Genomic DNA, 18,659 nt, shown 5'->3' on the forward strand with positions numbered 1-18,659 from the left:
ATGCATGTGCCCACCTTTCCCTGGTTTCAGATGAGACCTGGAAGCTTGGGAGAGGAGGCAGAAGTCTCTCTCACACTTCCTCTCTCAACTCCGCTTTGAGATCTCCAAAGCAGCTCTGGGATGGATCTTGCAAAGTGCCCCCACCTGTGTTCTTCTTTGGGATTTATTTTGTATAGTACATACAGACTCGGTGTGTGTGTGTGTCCAACCTTCTGGTCACTGTTGGATTCCCAGCTCCAATCAGCTTCAACCCAGTGGCAGAATGGAGGTAAACAGTGCCCGGGTTGGGCATGTGGGGTGCACCCCCGAAGGGGGCAGGGCACGAAGGGAGCCTGCTGTGGCACCCATGCAGGGGTGCACTTGTGCGCCCCAGTCCAGGAGAGTGGGTGGCAATGCTCCTCTCGCCGCTGGGCTGGCTGTGAAGAAGCAGGAGCTTCCTTGCTCTTCACAGCTTCTCTCCACCCCCAAGTCAGCCTTCACCCAGGGAAGGGGGAGCCTCGGCCGGGTGCAACAGGCGGGGGCAGAACACTCAGAGGGTGATCTTCACCCTCCATGCTCTCCCACCCCTGCCGCCGGCAGGGCATGAGGGGGAGGGGGATCTCAGGCAGACGCCTGGTTCGCCCCCCCCCCATTGTGCGCCCAGGGCTACAGCCCCCATTGCCCCACTGCTTCAGCCAGCATGGCCAATGGTTAGGGATGGTCCAACTTGTATGTACTGCACCAATATGTGAATGGCCTCAGATTCCTCATTGCTGCTGTCACACCATGAATACCGGGGGCTTCCCCCTCTCTTTTAGGAATTTGAGTGGTCCTCTTGTTTTTTTTGGGGGGGCAGGGAGAGGTGCTTGGTTGTTTTCCGTAATCCCAACTGTTTCAGACATTCATAGAATTCAGACATTCATAGAATTCATAGACTCCTGCCCACAGCCTTGAAGCACCAACCTTCTGGTTGTTATTAACAAACACTTTTGGTTTGGTAAAGAGCTTTTGTTTGAACTCTCTCTATAGTTTTATGCCTCGAATCCAGGGTGCAGTGGGGAGGAGCAGCAAGGGGTCAGAAACAGGCATTAAGGGGCAAGGATTTGTAACTGGGTGCTTGTTCTACACACATCCATTTTGGCCTTCTGATCATTCTTGTTGTCTTGCCGACAGCACAAGCATGTGTACAGCCGCCATGAACTATCCACCAACGAAGACGATAAGCAAAACAAAGAGATTTTCCACAGGACCATGAGGAGGCGCCTGGAGTCGTTCAAGAGCACCAAACTAGGCATGAGCCACCCTAAGAAGAACAAAATTCACAAGAGAGACCGAGGCCAAAAAAGAGTAAGAGCAGAGCAGTTGAGATTGCCTCACTAACACAGGGGGAGGGAATGTGTAGGCCAGGTGCCCATGTCCTCGTAAGGGTGCCAGGTCTCTGGTGGGTCAAACGCTTTATTAATTTAGGATGTTTATAACCCACCCCCAGAGTCTCGCACAGCAGCTTGCAAAAGGTTTTCACAGTGAAATCACATTCTATTCTAGCCGTGTGTCCCTGTGGTGCCAGGGTTACCCAGGCATCGTTTCTTGCCCTCATCCTTTGTTTCCCCCCCCCCCCCGGCTTCTGTCAGCCAGGTAGCAGCTCCCATCAAAGTCCTCTGAGGTAGGAGGGTGGGGGACCAAGCAGGTGGGACGCACTTCACTGGTGCAAGAGGCAGTGAACGAGGAGGAGCTTTATGCAGCCCCTTGGAGTTGTGTGATTGTTTTCAAACATTAAATAGCAGATATGAGGGAAGGCTTTCAGGACTCAGCCACAACCTGCAGCGAGAGGCGTTGAAGCCTTTGTGCCTTGGTCCTAAGATGCACACACAGAGAGCTTCTTTCTGGCACAGGAGTCAAGCTTCCTTGGCCTGGATGGAGTCCCTTCCATCCCAGGCCAAAGAGCAGTGGGGGGATTTTGTGTTGGGGTTGCAGCAACGTGGAGAGAGGGGAGGTTTTAAACCCCTCCGGGGCATGGTCCCAGCCCTGTGTGTCTCACACAGACACACACCACACCTGCTATTTTTAACTTGGAAAAACAAACGTGCAACACCAAGTGACATATATAATGTCACACATAATTTGGGTCTGAGACTCAGATGGGGCAGGATAGGGGCAGAGCCTGGGAGAGAGTGTTGACTTAAAAAAAAAAGTAATCTCAATTCTCTCCTTCTACTTGGCTTGCTTTGGTGTGGTTTGTTTTTGCCCTGATTTCCCCCCCCTTCCTTAAAAAAATATTTTGCTGCTGTATATTTTATTTATTTAGTTGTTTTTGTTTGTTTTTGTTTTGGTGTGTTTTAATAGTGTGTTGTGAGTTTTCTTTTAAATGGAAAGGTGGGGTATAAATACTTTTATAAAATAAATAAACAAACAAACAAATCATTCTGCAGTTCAGGATTATTGCCCTCTTTTCCATTGGCCTTTGCCTCACTTTACTACTCTTTTCAAATCATTTCACTTTATTTGCCCCTGTCATTCTGAAACGATCTTTTGAGTTCTTTGCAAAATTACACATGTGGACTCGTGTATGCTGAATTTTCTGGATGTAAAGCTACAACTTTGCCAAAAGGAAAAACATGTAAGAAAAAGTGTTTTCCAGCTGTGAAGGAGAAGTGGCTGGAAAATGAGCTGGGAGAGCCACTGTGCTAAACTGCTTCTGCACCAGACATGCAATATGCTGGTACCTCTTCGAAGCTGCCCAGCAATCTTTACGTTATGGGGTGCCACACCACTGCTGCAAGCAATGAAGTTAATAAGTAGATGGGGACTTGATTTTGCCCGAAGTCAGTGGCATGCAAACTGTGCCCCTTCCTCGTGCAAGAGCCTGCAGAGATCATGAAGTGCTGGTGATCCAAACAGAATCAGCTTCAACTTTGCAACTCCAAGCCTTTCTCCAGCTTTTTAGACATTGGTGGGGAATTGGATCTGGCCGGCAGGCCAAATCCTGACCCTTCCCCAGCCCCGCCACTTGGAATCTAAAGTGCGCCTGCAAAAGGGCCGCTTCAAAGGGGCTCACTTTGGGTCAGCTGACTTGCCTGGACAGCAAGCCCCTCTACAGTGGTCCCCCAACATCATAACAATATCAGGTGAGGGAGAGGTGGGTGGCCCTGCCCATCTGCCAAAGTGGCCCACAGTGGTGGGGGAGGCCAGGATCTGATCTGTTGGTTTGATCCAGTTTCCCGTCTCCTTATCTAAAAAGCTTGCAGGAGGAGGGGGATAGATCCAGTGATGGCAAAAGCCTGCCATCTCTGCCAGTTATGGAGATCTTAGCCTTGCCGTGCTGGAGCCAGTAATCCATGGTGAGGAACTATTAGGACCCTTAGGGTGGCTAATTTCTTGGTGGGTCCTCCCCAAGTCCACAGTGGAACTCAGGAGTTCTGCCGCATAAGGAATCAACTGCTTCTGCAGCAAGGGGCGAGAAACAACAAGTCCAGCATTTCCAATGATAGAGAGTTAGGGTTGTTTTTTTCACTCACAGTACATTTCCAACCTGATTGGTGTTACTAAGAGATCTGTGGAAAGACCAACAGAAGATATGATCACTGAGTACTGCTGCTGACTTAGTGGAGCTTTAGGCTGATGCATAACTGAGATTTTGAAAGACTTTGTTTGGGAGCTGGAGCCACATTCGCTGCACCTACAGGATGTGCGTTGTTTTCATCATCACCATTGACATGATTTATTAATCACCACCTGTGCAATTGTCTCAAGGTATAATAAAAACTTTATGGCTGCAGCTGCAATCCTCTACACACTTTCCAAGGGGAAGTAGCACTGAACTCAATAATAATAATAATAAATTTATTTATATCCCGCCCTCCCCAGCCGAAGCCAGGCTCAGGGCAGCTCAGTGTGACCACCTCTCAGTAAACATGCCTGGGACTAGGAATTATGCTTATCTGTAGTAATGCCCCCTTTTGATGGCAATGGTGATTATGGTTTAAGAGTTTCTTGCACTTTCCATTGATGGCCAAGCTGTGTCTCAGAATGGGGATGGTGACCTCTGCTGGCCTGAGCAGCAGTTAACAGAGGAAATGAGCCTTGGCTCTTATTTTTCGGTGAACAGTGACAACCCTCTGCACATGGATTCTCCCACGGTCTCACTTGATTTCATGAATGCTGACACAATTATATAACTTGCAGCTAAGACTAGTTCTAGGTAGACACTGGCAGGCACCAGCTCTACAACTGATAAAGCAGGCACCCCCAAACTCGACCCTCCGGCTGTTTTGGGACTATAATTCCCATCATCCCTGACCACTGGTGCTGTTAGCTAGGGCTGATGGGAGTTGCAGTCCCAAAACAGCTGGAGGGCCGAGTTTGGGGGGTGCCTGCGACAAAGGAATGGCTTTAAAGTGCACACATGGGCAAGGTGACAAGCACTACCAGAAGACAACATGGACCTAGTTTGTATGGCACAGCGGGCCAGTCTATGGCACGCGGAGACTGCTTGAAGGTGTGGGCTCCCTGAGAGGAGCTCACAGCCGCATTGCTTCCTCTTCCCTTTTTACTGGAGCTGAGCCAAGATTTGACCTGTGGTCAAGCTCTCCTTGCTAACTGCCAGACCTGGGCAAACCCAAGTGTCATGCAAGCCAGGTCATTCAGCTCTGCTGCTGGAGAAATGGGCTCCATTTATTGGATCCTGGAGCAATCAATGTAATTTTGATTACACAAATTGAAAATAGGTGAGAGCTCCTTATACAATGGAGACACAGAGAAGGTGTAGTGCAAGGTGCTTCACAAGGCTTTTCTGCTATGTGACTCATGGAAACTCACTTTTTATTTCACCACTGGAATATTTGGGCCCGCTAAAAGATTCCGAACTTATTCTGCTTGTATATGCTATGTACCAAAATGTGTGTGTCATTTTGCTTGTTTATTTCAGAGAAATAGCAATGTCATTCCAAATGGAAATCTCTCTTCGGAAGCCATAAAGGAAAAAGGTAAATGTGCTGTTAAATTGATAATACCTTGACTCCCATTTGCAAATATATTTGGGTTTGTATCTTCTTGTAATTGCCTGAAGTAGAGGTTCTCAAACTTTCTTCCCCCAGGGCCCAAAAAGAGATGGCCAAAAATTACTGAGGCCGAAGCATGGCAATGCAGAGTTGGCCCCAGACACAAAATGGGGGCAGCGTTTGGCATCATCAGCTGGCAACCATGGGTATCATTTGATTTTGGGAAATTTTACCACAACAAGTTTCTTGTGGCAGGGAATCCTGTAGTTCAGCTTTCCTCAAACTAAGGATAGAACATTGACGGATTCAGACTTTAGATAGAATTTGCACATCCAGAGGCTCTTAACTAGAGAAGGATTTTCATTTTTTATGTTCCCCTATTTCCCCATATATCTCTTAAAAGTATTTTTATTCGTCTCCTATTATTTCCTCCCCGTCATATCTAACTTGCATCTTATTCCCCGTCTTCCCCAGAATTCCCGGTTTCTTTTATCCCTCCTCCCTGCTCCTTTTTATAGTCACTTCTTGTGTAAGTTTCCCCTTCTTATCCCCTCCCTCTCTATTTGCAGTTTATTATGATAATTTAAAGCATTAGTTTCCTTCAGTGCCCCTCCCAGTCCCCCCTGACCACCCTTACTCTTATCGCCTTTGCTTATCTATTTGCTGTTTATCATGATAATTTAAAACATTAACCTGCATCCTCTAGTTTCCGTCAGTGCCCCTCCCAGTCCCCCCTGACCACCCTGACTCAGTTCCCTCTTCTCTCCCACTCATCCTCCTGTGGGTGCCCTCCTGCCCACCAACTCCTGCCCAAGGCCAGGTGGTCCTTTTGAGGTGGAGCAGGGGGCCATTGCCTTGGAATTAATCAGGGGAGGCTTCCAGGCTCTGTAGGAGAGTGGTGGGGAAGCAGAGAGGATTGGAGTGTGGGCATGTCCATGAAGCAGAGGAACGAGATGGTGTGTCAACAACTCTGGGTCCTTCTCCCTCAAGTCTCTCCATTCCTCTTGTCTCATTCCTTCCTGTTGTCCCTCTGTTCTTACATTCAGCCAGCCCCTCTGTTCATCCACTGCCTATCTCCCCCTTTTTTTTCTTTCTTTCCCTCCTGAATACTGCTTTGTTCTGTAACCTCCTCTTGCCCCCATGTATGCCTTTGGCTTACTTCTCTCAGACAGGCTTTGAGCTGCAAACCATAACATAAGGTTGCCATATTTCAAAAAGTAAAAACCCAGGAAACCACCAAAATTGTTGAACTTTTTTTAGACAACCCCCCCCCCAAATGTGGTTTTGACTTGCCTAAGATCCAGGACAAAGCGACACCTTTCAGAAATTCCCTCCAGACATCAATTCTGACTTTGAAATCCTGGCAACGTCTGGGATTTCCCAGATGTATGGCAGCCCTGCATAACACAGACCTTGGTTGCAGCTCTGTCTGGAGAAAGCTAAACCAGGAGTCCAGATTCATACAACACACTCAGGGCAGCAGCAGAATGCCCAGAAGAGCCAAGCAGATACTGCCTCTTCCCTGAGAGCACACACAGTTCAGGCTTGCGCTAAGCCATTGGATTAACATTACGTGCAAACCAAGCCAAGGTTAGCAGTTTAAAACAACAACAACAACAACAATAATAAATATAAATAAATAAATAAATAAATAAATAAATAAATAAATAAATAAATAAATAAATATTCTATAATGCCCTTCATCCGAGGATCACAGGGTAGTTTACAATATAAAAACACAAAAGTATATAACATAGTAACAAACAAAAACAATATTCCCCCATAGATGGTTTAATTAGCCAAACTTCGAGCAGTGAGTGAGGGGTTTTGTTTTTTTAAAAAAAGAATGCCTCAGTTTGCATTACTGTATAAGACTGTACTGTAAATTAATATTGTTTTCTTCCAGAAATTGAGTTTTCTGAACCAGAGGAGAATGATTATGACAATCTACAGACAGGGAGAGCAATAGAATTCCTTGCTAATGTCACCAAGCAGAACTTCACAGATACAAGTGGTAAGGATATGAATGGCGCGATTTCACCTCTGCAATATTATAAAAGCATATCTTGATTTTTATCATGATGCTATCTAACATAATTAACTATAGTTATAACAACAGACTGAGGATTAAGGACACCATAACTGGTGTTAAATTAAGAATTTGCACAGATTCAAAATCTCATTAATTTCCTAAATCTGAAATCCAATTCAAATGCAGTCTGATTGCTTAAAACCCTGCAAAAAATGTCACACACATTAAAGGGTTTAAATTCATCATGAAATTGCAAAATTGTGCAATACAATTACAATGTAGAACTGTTTTTTTTTCAGTAATCACTTTCAACTCTGTCCCTGGGACGATGAAATAGTGCTTCAGGCTATAATGGAGAGAGAAATGTTACAGAGTGGCAGCAAAATTTTTGATGTGGGTTTATCATGAAGTTCTGTGTTGTTAAGAGAGGTGGTGAACTCTCCTTCCTTGGAGGTTTTTAAGCACAGGTTGGAAGGCCATTGTCATGTATGATCTAGTTGAGATCCCTGCATTGCAGGGGGTTGGGATAGATGACCCTCAGGGTCCCTTCCATCTCTACAACTCCATGATTCTGTGATCATTCTATGTGGTCTGTTAGTAACCTCCATGAATGGGACTCTGAATGAAAAGTATCCTTGGCATATTGCGATGCAGTAGATATAATATTGTCCTACAGAGGAAAGGAGTGAAGAAACCTGGAAGCTTTGCTCTTTGCAATAAGGGAGATCTCAGTTTGTTAAGCTACATGAAGATGAACCCCCTCTGCAATCAGCCCAGCACAATTCTGTGTTCCTAGCCAATTTCAGGGTGGAGACTGTGCATGCCAGTGAACTTATTGCCTGTTTACTTAACAACTGAATTTGTCACTCCCTGACTTTTTATAGGCATTGATAATCCAGTATTTTCAGCTGATATCGAACAAAACTCCACCATGAGGTTTTCGCCTTGGCTCTCCGGAGAAGAGATGGTGGTGCCATCCCCACGGGCCAGAGTGCAGATACCTTATTCTCCAAACAACTTCCAGCGGATTGCTCCCATTCGACTCAGCAATAGATCTGTAGATTCCTTTTTGCAAGTAGATGGTCCTGAGGAGCGGTCTCGAAGTTTCCTCCCAGAATCAACACACATGTAAGTAATATTTTAGGCATTTCTGCAGACAGGTCTTTTCTCACTTTTGAGATTTCATCTTCACCCCACACAGCAGAGCAGGCCCACCGATGAGGCAAAATTCTCTCTGTGTGTGTTCTGTCTTCCTCCTGAAGTGCTGTTTTTGTTGAGTTTTTGGGGTTGATAATAAGTTTGGGGGCTGATAAGGTGTGTGTGCATGGGGGGGGGGCTGACAGAGGCATATCTGGGGAGTTCTTAGCATGTAGGACAACACAGAGGATGTTCCCCCAAAGTCTGGGTTTTCTACAAGTCCTAATGCTGTACTGTTTGTTGGAAAAGAAACGTTTGTCCCAACTAGATACAGTACAGGCATTTTAAATAGTAACCAGAGAGGGAGAGAGAAAGGCACGATCCATTATTTGTGAGCACATCCCACATGCAGAGGGTTCCCCAGGGTGCATGAGAGTCCTGCTTTCCTAATCTGCTCACAGGCACAAGAGACATTTGGGTGAATGGGAGGGATGCATCTCCATTCGGCGCAAGTGGCCCCTGGCGCTAGAGAATGAGTAACGTTTATCAAGGCAAGGGGGAGGGCTGGGTGGATATATTAGAAGTGCACCCTGACCTATCCCACCTGCCTGTTACCTGCACACAGGTGGGAGACAGGGTTCTGTTCAGCACCTAGAAATTCTCATCTCATGAGTGCTGTGGCCTGGTGAACTGGATTATGCCCCCAAATGTATGTATAGAAAGGATTGCGTTTTAAAAGATATATTAGTAGAATCAGTTAAATGTCCACTTGGTGGCGCCACAATAAAAGCCATTCAGAGCTCTCCTTGCAGTGTGGACCTTTCATAACTTTACTAGATAGGCCAGGGGTCAGCAACCTTTTCCAGCCATGGGCCGATCCACCGTCCCTCAGACCATGTGGTGGGCCAGACTTTATTTTGAAAATAAAAATAAAAATGAATGCATCCCTATGCCGCACAAATAACCCAGAGATGCGTTTTAAATAAAAGCACACATTCTACTCATGTAAAAACACGCTGATTCCTGGACCGTCCGTGGGCCGGATTGAGAAGGCTATTGGGCCGCATCCGGCCCCCGGGCCTTAGGTTGCCTACTCCTGGGATAGGCGATCTCCACGTTTATTTCACATACCTCGAAAGCAGCAACCAAAATTGCTAAGATGACCCAAGCTGTAGCTGGTTTTCATTTAAGACATAACTGTATTCTGACTTCCAATTCCTTTGCCACAACAGGTGACCCAACCCTTGATGTTATGATGTCAGGACATTCTTCAGATGAAATGCTCCCTCCTTGGGAATACGATCAAACAAAATCAGATTTTGTTATCGGAGAAACGCCTCAGCTTGGGTCCAGCGTGCCTTAAGGGCCTTGGCAACGAGACTACACACCTCTGGAAGGCAGGGACATGTTAACCCTTGACTCTTTCTCGCCAGGAGTTCCCTGGCCTCTGCTGGCAAGCAGTCTTGAATGCAAGGGACGATCAAGCGCATTTTAATACAAGTTACTATACTGACACTAGGTACGAACCAGTGAATTCACATTCACAAGCAGGAATCTGATTTTGGGAACACTCAAAAGAAGAAATAGCCGCTTAATGCACAAGCTCACACAGGTCAGCAGCAGCAAGACGGGTTCAGAGTTCTCGTTTTCCACACAGGCTGAAACCTGTGCAGCGTCCTAAACTTTAAAAGTTGGCATCTTTTCACATTCCCCACCCTGGGAGCAAGAGGAAACTCAGCTGTGAGTCTTGACTTGAGTGAGGGGAACACATGAGAAAGAATGTGAATTATATAGACTCTATGTATGTATATTTTTTAAAAGAGAATGTTTAAACGTGGCCAGCTTTTGTAGAAAACTTTATTTGAAAAACTGAACTCTGAGTTCAGCTGGCTATGTTTCACGCTGAAGGAACTCAAGTTCAAACATCAAGATAATATACTGTACAGGTGGTGACCATTTTGTGCACATCCGATAGATGTGCGACCGCCAACCCACACATTGTTTTCGGCCTTGGGAGGGGGTGGAACAGGCTTACATGTGATCGCTGAGACACGCAATGACCCAGAATGCAACCCCCACACAACCTGTACTTTTTTTAAAAAAAAAAGTATTTATTTTAGGGATTTGTGATATGAAGATTTTCAAAATGGAGCTGGCTTTAGGGCTGGTACCAGGCCAGGGCCATCTAGGGCAGCACAAGGGCATCCATACTGGAACCCAGACTCAGAAGGTGTGATCTCCAGTTTAGGGATCCCAAGATCCGTGGGCTGAATTGGAAGCTGCACATGCCCTGCTCTGTTGACCAAGCAAAGGTCTAGGCCTGGCTCCTAGTGTCTGTACCAGGCCTGGCCAACCCAGAGGCTTCAGTCTGCCTACCAATGGGCTGGTGTTACCCTGTGCAGCTGCAATGGGCTATCGTGGCCCACAGTGGCCACACAGAGTATCCAGACTGGCTGCTGCTAAACTGCATCCCAGCAGCAGGCCCTGCAGTTCCTGGTTCAACCCCTGGAACTCTCAGCAGCTTTGCATCTCCTTCCTATGCCATATTCCCAAAAACACGCACTAAGGCTGCAATCGCGTGCACACCTACTTGGGAGTAAGTCCCACTGAGCTCTGCTGGGCTTATTTCTGAGTAAACGTGCACAGTATTGCACTGTAAGGTGATCTGCAGAAAAGTATTCTGGGTGAAATGGAGTAGTGCCTTTTTATCAACTGTGAAAGATAAAGGAGATATATTTTCTTACTGTCAAATGTTTTAAGTAGTGAATAGCTAATTGAACTATAGGCTTTTAATTCTCGTATCTGTTTTCTACAATCAATATTGCAGGGAATTAAATAATGTTTTGCTTTGTAAACAGCCCCCTCCAAAGCTGATGTAGAATTTTAGTGCAAAGGAGCCTGTGTGGTCTCACCTTTTTTTAAAAAAAAAAATAAAATTAAGTCGATCCACATCATATAATCTTATCAAGAAAAGTAGACACAAGTTACAGAGTGAATTTTAAAAATCTATAAAATTATTATTTTTTACACCATTAGTTCCTCAAATACTGTCATCTTCTGTGTTTGACAGTTCTTTTTAAGTGCCATGACCTTGGGTCACTTAAGCTTCATAGTACTGTAAATTGATAGTCTGGTGTGTGTGTGAGTGTGGGTGTGGGTGTTCAAAAGGAGAGCTTGATTTTTATCTTGATACTAAATAGATTATGATTTAGGGCCAGCTAAAAGACTTACAGTGCAGTCCTATACTAAAAAAATGCCCCATTGAGTTCAGTTGGTGTTTTACTCCCAGGGAAAGTGAGAGTCTGAAAAACTGACATGGGCCTACAGTGTTTAATGGTTTCTCAAAAGTAATGTAAAAATTGGTGACTTTCACAATTGCCATTACTTTCCAGTATTGTTTTACACTTGGCAGGAACACTGCATTTTCTCATTACGAAGAATATTCTCCCTTTGTAATGGAATAGGCAGGTCAACCACATTTCAGAACAAGTCGTGAATAGAAGGAGCCAAAATCTAGAATGGCTTGCTGAGTCGCTGATTCAAGTCAGACATCACTTCCAAACCATAGTATGGAGCAGCTTTTCCAGTGTAATTGTCTTTCTTCTCAGTACTCTAGTTTTTGCATTTAGTGGCCTCTGGAAGTGAAGAAACTTGCTGCAACTATAGAACTGTCAATCCATGGGCAACCTTATTTAAACCATGGTCTATAAATTCACTTCCATCCATGGTTTCTGATTCTGGTTTGCTGGTAAACTTAATCAAACATTGTACGAAGCAAAACCTCTTTATATCTGCATGGTTATGAATGCCTTCAACATCAAATATAGGACTCCTCTAAATCAAATTTCTCTTCAGTGTACCTTTGTGATTTTAAATGCCTAATTTTTCGGTTCATACATGCATGCCCATTTCTTGATGGTTTGTAGTTGGACGTGTGTACTAACTCCATTTAAAAGTGTAGTTTTTGAAGGGAAGTCACATGGTGTTATGAAAGTTGTTTCTCTGGTCTTTGATATTCCAGTTCTCTACTGGTGAACATGTATGCCCTTAGCCTCATTTTTACTAAAGTGCCGGCAAAACTTTCCCTAGAGTCCAGCTTTGTGTGGATATATCTTTCACATAGATATTTGGTTTGACCTCAGTAGACTAAATCACAGATATGTATTGGCAAATGTCATGTACATTTCTGCAACCTTTCAGTTCTGTGTGCCTCTTGTTTTAAGGGACGCCCACCACGAAAAATGTATCTGTTATTTCTCCCTGTGAAAATTAGTTGCAAGATGATGTTGAATCTAGAAGGCATTTTTCAGGTCTAGAAGTGAAAAATTTGGATGTGTAAAAGCCAAGGCACAATAAAGCCCAAAGCTAAGGAATCACAGATGTAATCCTATATCCCCTTACCTGGAAGTAAGTCTCATTGAACTCGGCATCTGACTATGCTGTTAAAGACCTACTGGCTTAATGGGAGAAATGTAATGTTTAACTCTCCCAGGGTTTGCGGGGTGTTGGCAGCAAACTTATGCTAGAGTGAGTGGATTTCTGCTGAAGGCTGTAAGCTGATAATCAACACAGAGACTCTCATGAATAAGGGCAATAAAAGTGAATATGCCCATCAGTGTACAATTTGCTTTAATTCAGAATTGTCTATTTTGTGTAAAGAGGATATATTAAATGGTGTATTCTCTCTATGTTTTGCTATGTTGCACTATTAAGCCTGTTGAATTTGTGGCAGTGTGTGTGTGTGTGTGTGTGTGTGTGTGAGTGAGAGAGAGAGAGAGAGAGAGGGAGAGAGAGAGAGAGAGAGAGAGAGAGAGAGAGACGGACACAGTCTTTATTCAAATGAATTTTCTGAACTGTGAAGAGACGAATATACTGTAGTCTATGTGTGAACAAATCAGAATTTTATGTAGGAAAAGCTGAAAAATATTTATAATGTGCCTTAAAAACCATACTATAAAGAGCTGGTGCTTTCCAATGACTTTGCAGTGATTTCTAGGAAGTCTCGACTTTCTTTGTGATATTATTAAGCGACTCTTTTACTTGGGAAATAATTGTCTTTATAAATGTTTAAATACTAGTTTGCACAAGGACCATTAAACGATAAATTGTAGGACTTTGATGTATGGTATCCCAAAGTGTATATTTAAAAAGGTTGCACATTACCAAAAAAAAAAAAAGAGATATATAATAAAGATAACTTATTGGATCTATTTCTTTATAATGTCAACAGGTTCCTATTGATAAGGAAATATAAGAAGAATGTAGGAGCACTCTTGCTGGGTCAGACCATCTCGGTCCCTCAAGCCCATTTTATAGTTTCCAACAGTAGCCAGCCAAATACCTCTGGAAGCATACAAACAAGGCTGTTGTGCTCTCCTATCTTCTGGTGCTGGTGAGGTATATTGCCTCCGTATTTGAAGGATCCATGCAGTTCTCATGGCTATTGACCTCAAGACCGCAACAGTAGCTGGGAATGGGGAGTCCTATGCATTTCTTCCAGATCGTTTCTCATCTTGGCAATATCCCTTAAGGAAAGGAGGAACCAAAGAACCTTAGGTAACAGGGCATCAGAGCTCTGCTCAGAAACACTTGGATGCAAAGCAGTTTGCAGGCTCCAGTCATGCACTGATCAATCCACTAACTGGATAGCTCAGTTGGTTAGAGTGTGGTGCTGATAATGCCAAGGTTGCAGGTTTGATCCCCATATGGGACAGCTTCATATTCCTGCATTGCAGGGGCTTGGACTAGATGATCATCAGGGTCCCTTCCAACTCTACAATTCTATGATTCTATAATTCAACTCAAAGTCGCTGTGGAAAGCTGCTCTCAGGACAGGATATGGATGGGAGGGCAGACATCCATCCCCAGTAGGGTTCCTGGTTTAATCAAACTCCCTCCTCTGAAATACGTTTTGTCCCATGAGAGGAAAGATACAGGTACTCAAGGCTTCATATCTAAAGAAGCTTAGGTATGGTTTGGTATGACGTCTGGCTTAATAAAGCTATGCATGTCAATGTCTGGAAAAGCAGAATAGTGGTTTGAATGGTTTTCAAACCATGGTTCAGAATTATGCCTGAATTAGCAAAGCATAATTACAGCCATCCCTTCACCTCCAGAGGCTGCTGCACCATGGAGATGGGAGTGAATTTGGAGCTGAGATGATGGCTTGCTTGTTGCATATTCAGAACACAAACTAACTCTGGTTTGAGTTTCCAGACTGCTTACTGTAAGCCATCATTTAGTTTGATATCTGAGTGGAAGTAGCATAAATACAATAGGCTAATTACCATAGCACAGATGGATTGATAGTGTGCTTTCAAGGCTGATTGTGGACATGTGGCCCCAGCAGATTACTACAGAGAAAGTAGTTTGTGGGATGCAGTTTAACATGCACACCCTAAATGTGCACAAAATCGCTTCACAGTCTTAATTTGAGCAAGCCATTCAAAGGGTCTCGTTTGCTTTTTCCATTCTGAAATCCTGCTTCCTGCTTCCCTATGTGTGAGTTCCCCTCCCACATTGCATTATTCTGTTGGATTCTTTGTGAATGATGTCATCCGTAATTAGAAGCCAATGTAAAAATGAGAATGATGACCACTTTATTCCATTACAGTGACAGCGGGTTTAGGACCAGCGACCTTGTGACCCTGGTCCTGTCCAAAGGCAACACTTGGGAGCACAGCTAAGAGAGAGTCCCAGGCTTGCCGTCTTTTCAACAACAAGGGCAGTGGGGTTATAATGCTGCCTAGGAATGCAAGACGCAGCTGGGCTTTGGTGTGCACATTCTGTAGTATTGCCTACCGCAACCAAGGAAACTTGACACAATAGCTAGCTGGGCAAAACAATGAGGTTAGAGGAGGAGGAGGGAGCAGGGAGAGAGGCGACTGGAAGGAAAACAAGGATGATGAGCAATCAGAAAGGGTGAAATTAGGGTAAGAACACGCCATGGTGTTCCTTGAGCATGTGTTGGGCTTCTTAAAAGATGCACACAAAGAGAGTCTTGGTACAACCCATTCCTGAAACCAACTAGGACACTAATAAAGTTATGTTCAGCTTTTAAGCAAACATTCTAAATACATTGCTCTAAGCTAGAAAAGAGCATGGGACAACAAAGAGATTTTAGTCATAGTTTCACCAATGGCAAAAGACCGGCTTTTGGAAACATTCATCTGCAGAGGTGGGGGGAGAACGTAGCACACAACCCACCACCTCCTGTGCGCACTGCCATTCCAAGCAAAGACACGAATAGGCTTGTGAAAGTCCCACGCTAGGTACTTCCCAGACCTGCCCCCCTTCTACCTGAAATACAAGGTGGCTGAGGGTTGTGCTGTGTTGGGAGCCAGAGTCAGGAGCAGGTCAGCAATAAAAACACCAATGTTAGTGAAGTTAACTCTTTATTCAAGAAACCAAAGCAATGCAGTCCTAGTGATCACAGCAACGTTTCCCAGTGGTTCTTGCCCCAGTGAGGCAATTACAAGGATGGAATGTTCCTGCCTTCCTATCACGCTCTAACGCTACTCAGCCCTCTTGTGCCTCTTTGTTCTGCCCTCTTCATTCCTCTCTGTGTTCTGAGAGACTGGGGTTGGGGGTGGGCCTGGTCACAGCAGAAGGGCAGGCTCTCTGGCTTCTTCAGAAGCTTGTCTCAACTCTGCCTCTTGGCCCCCCCCTCCTCTCCAGCTTCCACTTCAGCCTCGATGTCTGAACTGCTCTCTTCCATGGCCTCTTCCAGCTCACTAAACCCTGTTACCACTTCTGCTTCCGACACGTCCCCCCCCCACGCTGCCCCCTTTTTTCCTTCCAACCACAGTGAGTGGTCCCAACACCACTTCCTGAGCCTTCTTCCCAAGCTTGTGCCACCACTCCTCATCATGCCACTTATTCTCTTCTCCTTAGTAAAGGGTAAAGGGACCCCTAACCATTAGGTCCAGTCGAGGACGACCCTGGGGTTGTAGCGCTCATCTCGCTTTATAGGCCGAGGGAGCCGGCGAACCTCTGGCGAACTAGAGCAACGCACGGAAACGCCGTTTACCTTCCCACCAGAGTGGTACCTATTTATCTACTTGCACTTTGACGTACTTTCGAACTGCTAGGTTGGCAGAAGCAGGGACTGAGCAACAGGAGTTCACCTCATCACGGGGATTTGAACCACCGACCTTCTGACTGGCAAGTCCTAGGATCTGTGGTTTAACCCACAGCACCACCCACGTCCCTCTCTTCTCCTTAAAGGTAAAGGTACCCCTGCCCGTACGGGCCAGTCTTGACAGACTCTGGGGTTGTGCGCCCATCTCACATCTATAGGCCGGGGGCCAGCGCTGTCCGGAGACACTTCCGGGTCACGTGGCCAGCGTGACAAGCTGAATCTGGCGAGCCAGCGCAGCACACGGAAATGCCGTTTACCTTCCCTCTGGTAAGCGGTTCCTATTTATCTACTTGCACCCGGGGGTGCTTTCGAACTGCTAGGTTGGCAGGCGCTGGGACCGAGCAGCGGGAGCGCACCCCGCCGCGGGGATTCGAACCACTGACCATGCGATCGGCAAGTCCTAGGCGCTGAGGTTTTACCCACAGCGCCACCCGTGTCCCTCTCTTCTCCTTACACCTTACTTTAAAAATGTCTTTCCTGCCACAAATGCCTCATGCTACCAGCATCAGCCAGCACATTCCTGTGCCCTCAGCCCAAGTGGCAGCACACATACCCATTGGGGAGCAGGCAAGGGAGGCACCTCAGGAGGGCCACAGTAAGGAACTTGGTACCAGGGCCCAAGCAACCCCCGCCACCTTTACCTGACTACAAGGCGGCAGAGCCAGCACGGTTTCTGCAAGGGCAAGTCCTGCCTCACAAACCTATTAGAGTTCTTTGAGAGTGTCAATAAACACATAGATAGTGGTGATAAAGTTGACACAGTGTACTTAGGACTTTCAAAATGTGTTTGATAATAGACCTCACCGAAGACCCCTGGGCATAGGTGCTGGCTCTCTGGGGCCCTGGGTGCCTGAGCACCCCACAAAGTCCGGCTGCATGGCACCCAGGGCCCCAGGCCCCCACAGTCACAGGGCCAAACTGGCACTCCTGCCCCTGGGTAAGCTTAGCTAAGGGTATACCCAGTGAGCGGATATTTTCTTTTGGCCTCTTGCTACCCGCAGTTTCCATGTTAGCTTTTCCAACAAAGTTGTCTGCCAGACCGCTTTATACCACTTATCCATGGACAACAGTTGCAATGTTTTCCATGTTCTGGCTATGGTTGTTCTTGCCACAGTCGATAAATGGGTTATAAGAGCTTTATTTCTAATTATTGGTAAGTCCTGACTGGACAAATTAAGCAGTGCCAGTCCTGGGGACATAGGAACTGTCTGCCTTGTAATCAAAGATATCTCTGCAAAGACATTTCCCCATGATTTTTCTATTTTTGAACACTCCCACCACATATGTCTGTATGTCCCAATAGTGGGACACCCTCTCCAAAACATAGGAGAGCTGTTGGGTTTTATTCAAGCTAGACATCTAGGTGTTAAATACCAGCCATGTGCAATTTTGAGGGCGCTCTCTCTTGTCATTGCCAAAAAAGATTTAAATGGGGCTTTGATCCACAGTCCATTCCATGCCTCTTCCTCAATTTCTAAATCCCAATTTGATTCCCACCATTCTCACATATTATTCTAGGGAGGAAAATATGCCTCTGTAGTTGATTTATACAGGGATGATATTAATCCTTTCATTGCTATATTTTCTTCTACTATTATTTTTCCATATGACGTTAATTGTCTCGTGGCTTCAGTTTTAATCTTAGGGTTTATTAGAAATGTCCTAATAGCCACGTTATTTGAGGATTTCCCAACTGGGTTTGTATCTCATTAATGGTAAGTGGCCTTCCATTTTTGTAAAAATCTTTCAGGTAGTATAATTGTTTTTCTTTCCACCCTTCTATGTTATAGGTTTTACATTTATTTGTAAAGATTGGGTGAAAGTGTATTGGCATTATGGTGTGCCCAGGAAAAAGAGCTTTGCCCATTTTGTCCAGATTTTAAAAGTTGTGTGAGTAAATAGGGTTTTGAATCTGTGTAGGGAATTTAATTTATCTTTTAAAAGAGGAATTGGGTGCTGATACAGCAGATTTTTTAATGCACATTCTATCTGATTGAAATATGAATTTATTAATTTTTCTTTGCCATTTGTATATGTGGGCTGGTGGGATCCACACTGGTAGGGTTTGGAATAAAAATAATAACTTAGGAACAATAATCATTTTGGTTGTGGCCAATCGGTCCATAATAGAAAGTTTCATTTTTCCCAAGCACCACATATCTGTGTTTATTGTTTTCGATACTTTGCCATAATTTGTCTGAAACAACTTATTTAAACTGTGAGTAATCAGAACACCTGAGCAGCTGAAACTTCTAAGCTATTGGGATTTGTAACATTTTAGAGAAGGTTTTTTGAAGCTGGGGGGGGGATATGAAAGAACATTACTTCTGATTTTTGAAAATTTACTATAAGAAAATTTACTTTAAGAAATATT

General features: G+C 44.9%; 1 protein-coding gene across 3 annotated transcripts in view; it reads left to right on the forward strand.

Moving 5' to 3' along the window:
• SLC9A3 (solute carrier family 9 member A3) overlaps positions 1-13,355 on the forward strand; it is a gene marked incomplete at its 3' end in the record, with an annotated part of 104,392 nt that extends 91,037 nt beyond the window's left edge. For 2 of the 3 annotated variants that reach the window (XM_082194813.1, XM_082194814.1), the window contains exons 13-17: positions 1,153-1,326; positions 4,904-4,961; positions 6,883-6,990; positions 7,893-8,136; positions 9,378-13,355. In XM_082194813.1, coding sequence (XP_082050939.1) covers positions 1,153-1,326; positions 4,904-4,961; positions 6,883-6,990; positions 7,893-8,136; positions 9,378-9,381 — 588 coding nt within the window. Of the gene's footprint in view, positions 1-1,152; positions 1,327-4,903; positions 4,962-6,882; positions 6,991-7,892; positions 8,141-9,377 lie in introns of those variants that run through there. The other variant, XM_082194815.1, reaches the window with a different exon arrangement.
• Positions 13,356-18,659: the final 5,304 nt, after the last annotated feature.

Source organism: Podarcis vaucheri (genome assembly GCF_965113315.1).
Source record: "Podarcis vaucheri genome assembly, chromosome: 13".
Lineage (NCBI taxonomy): Eukaryota > Metazoa > Chordata > Lepidosauria > Squamata > Lacertidae > Podarcis > Podarcis vaucheri.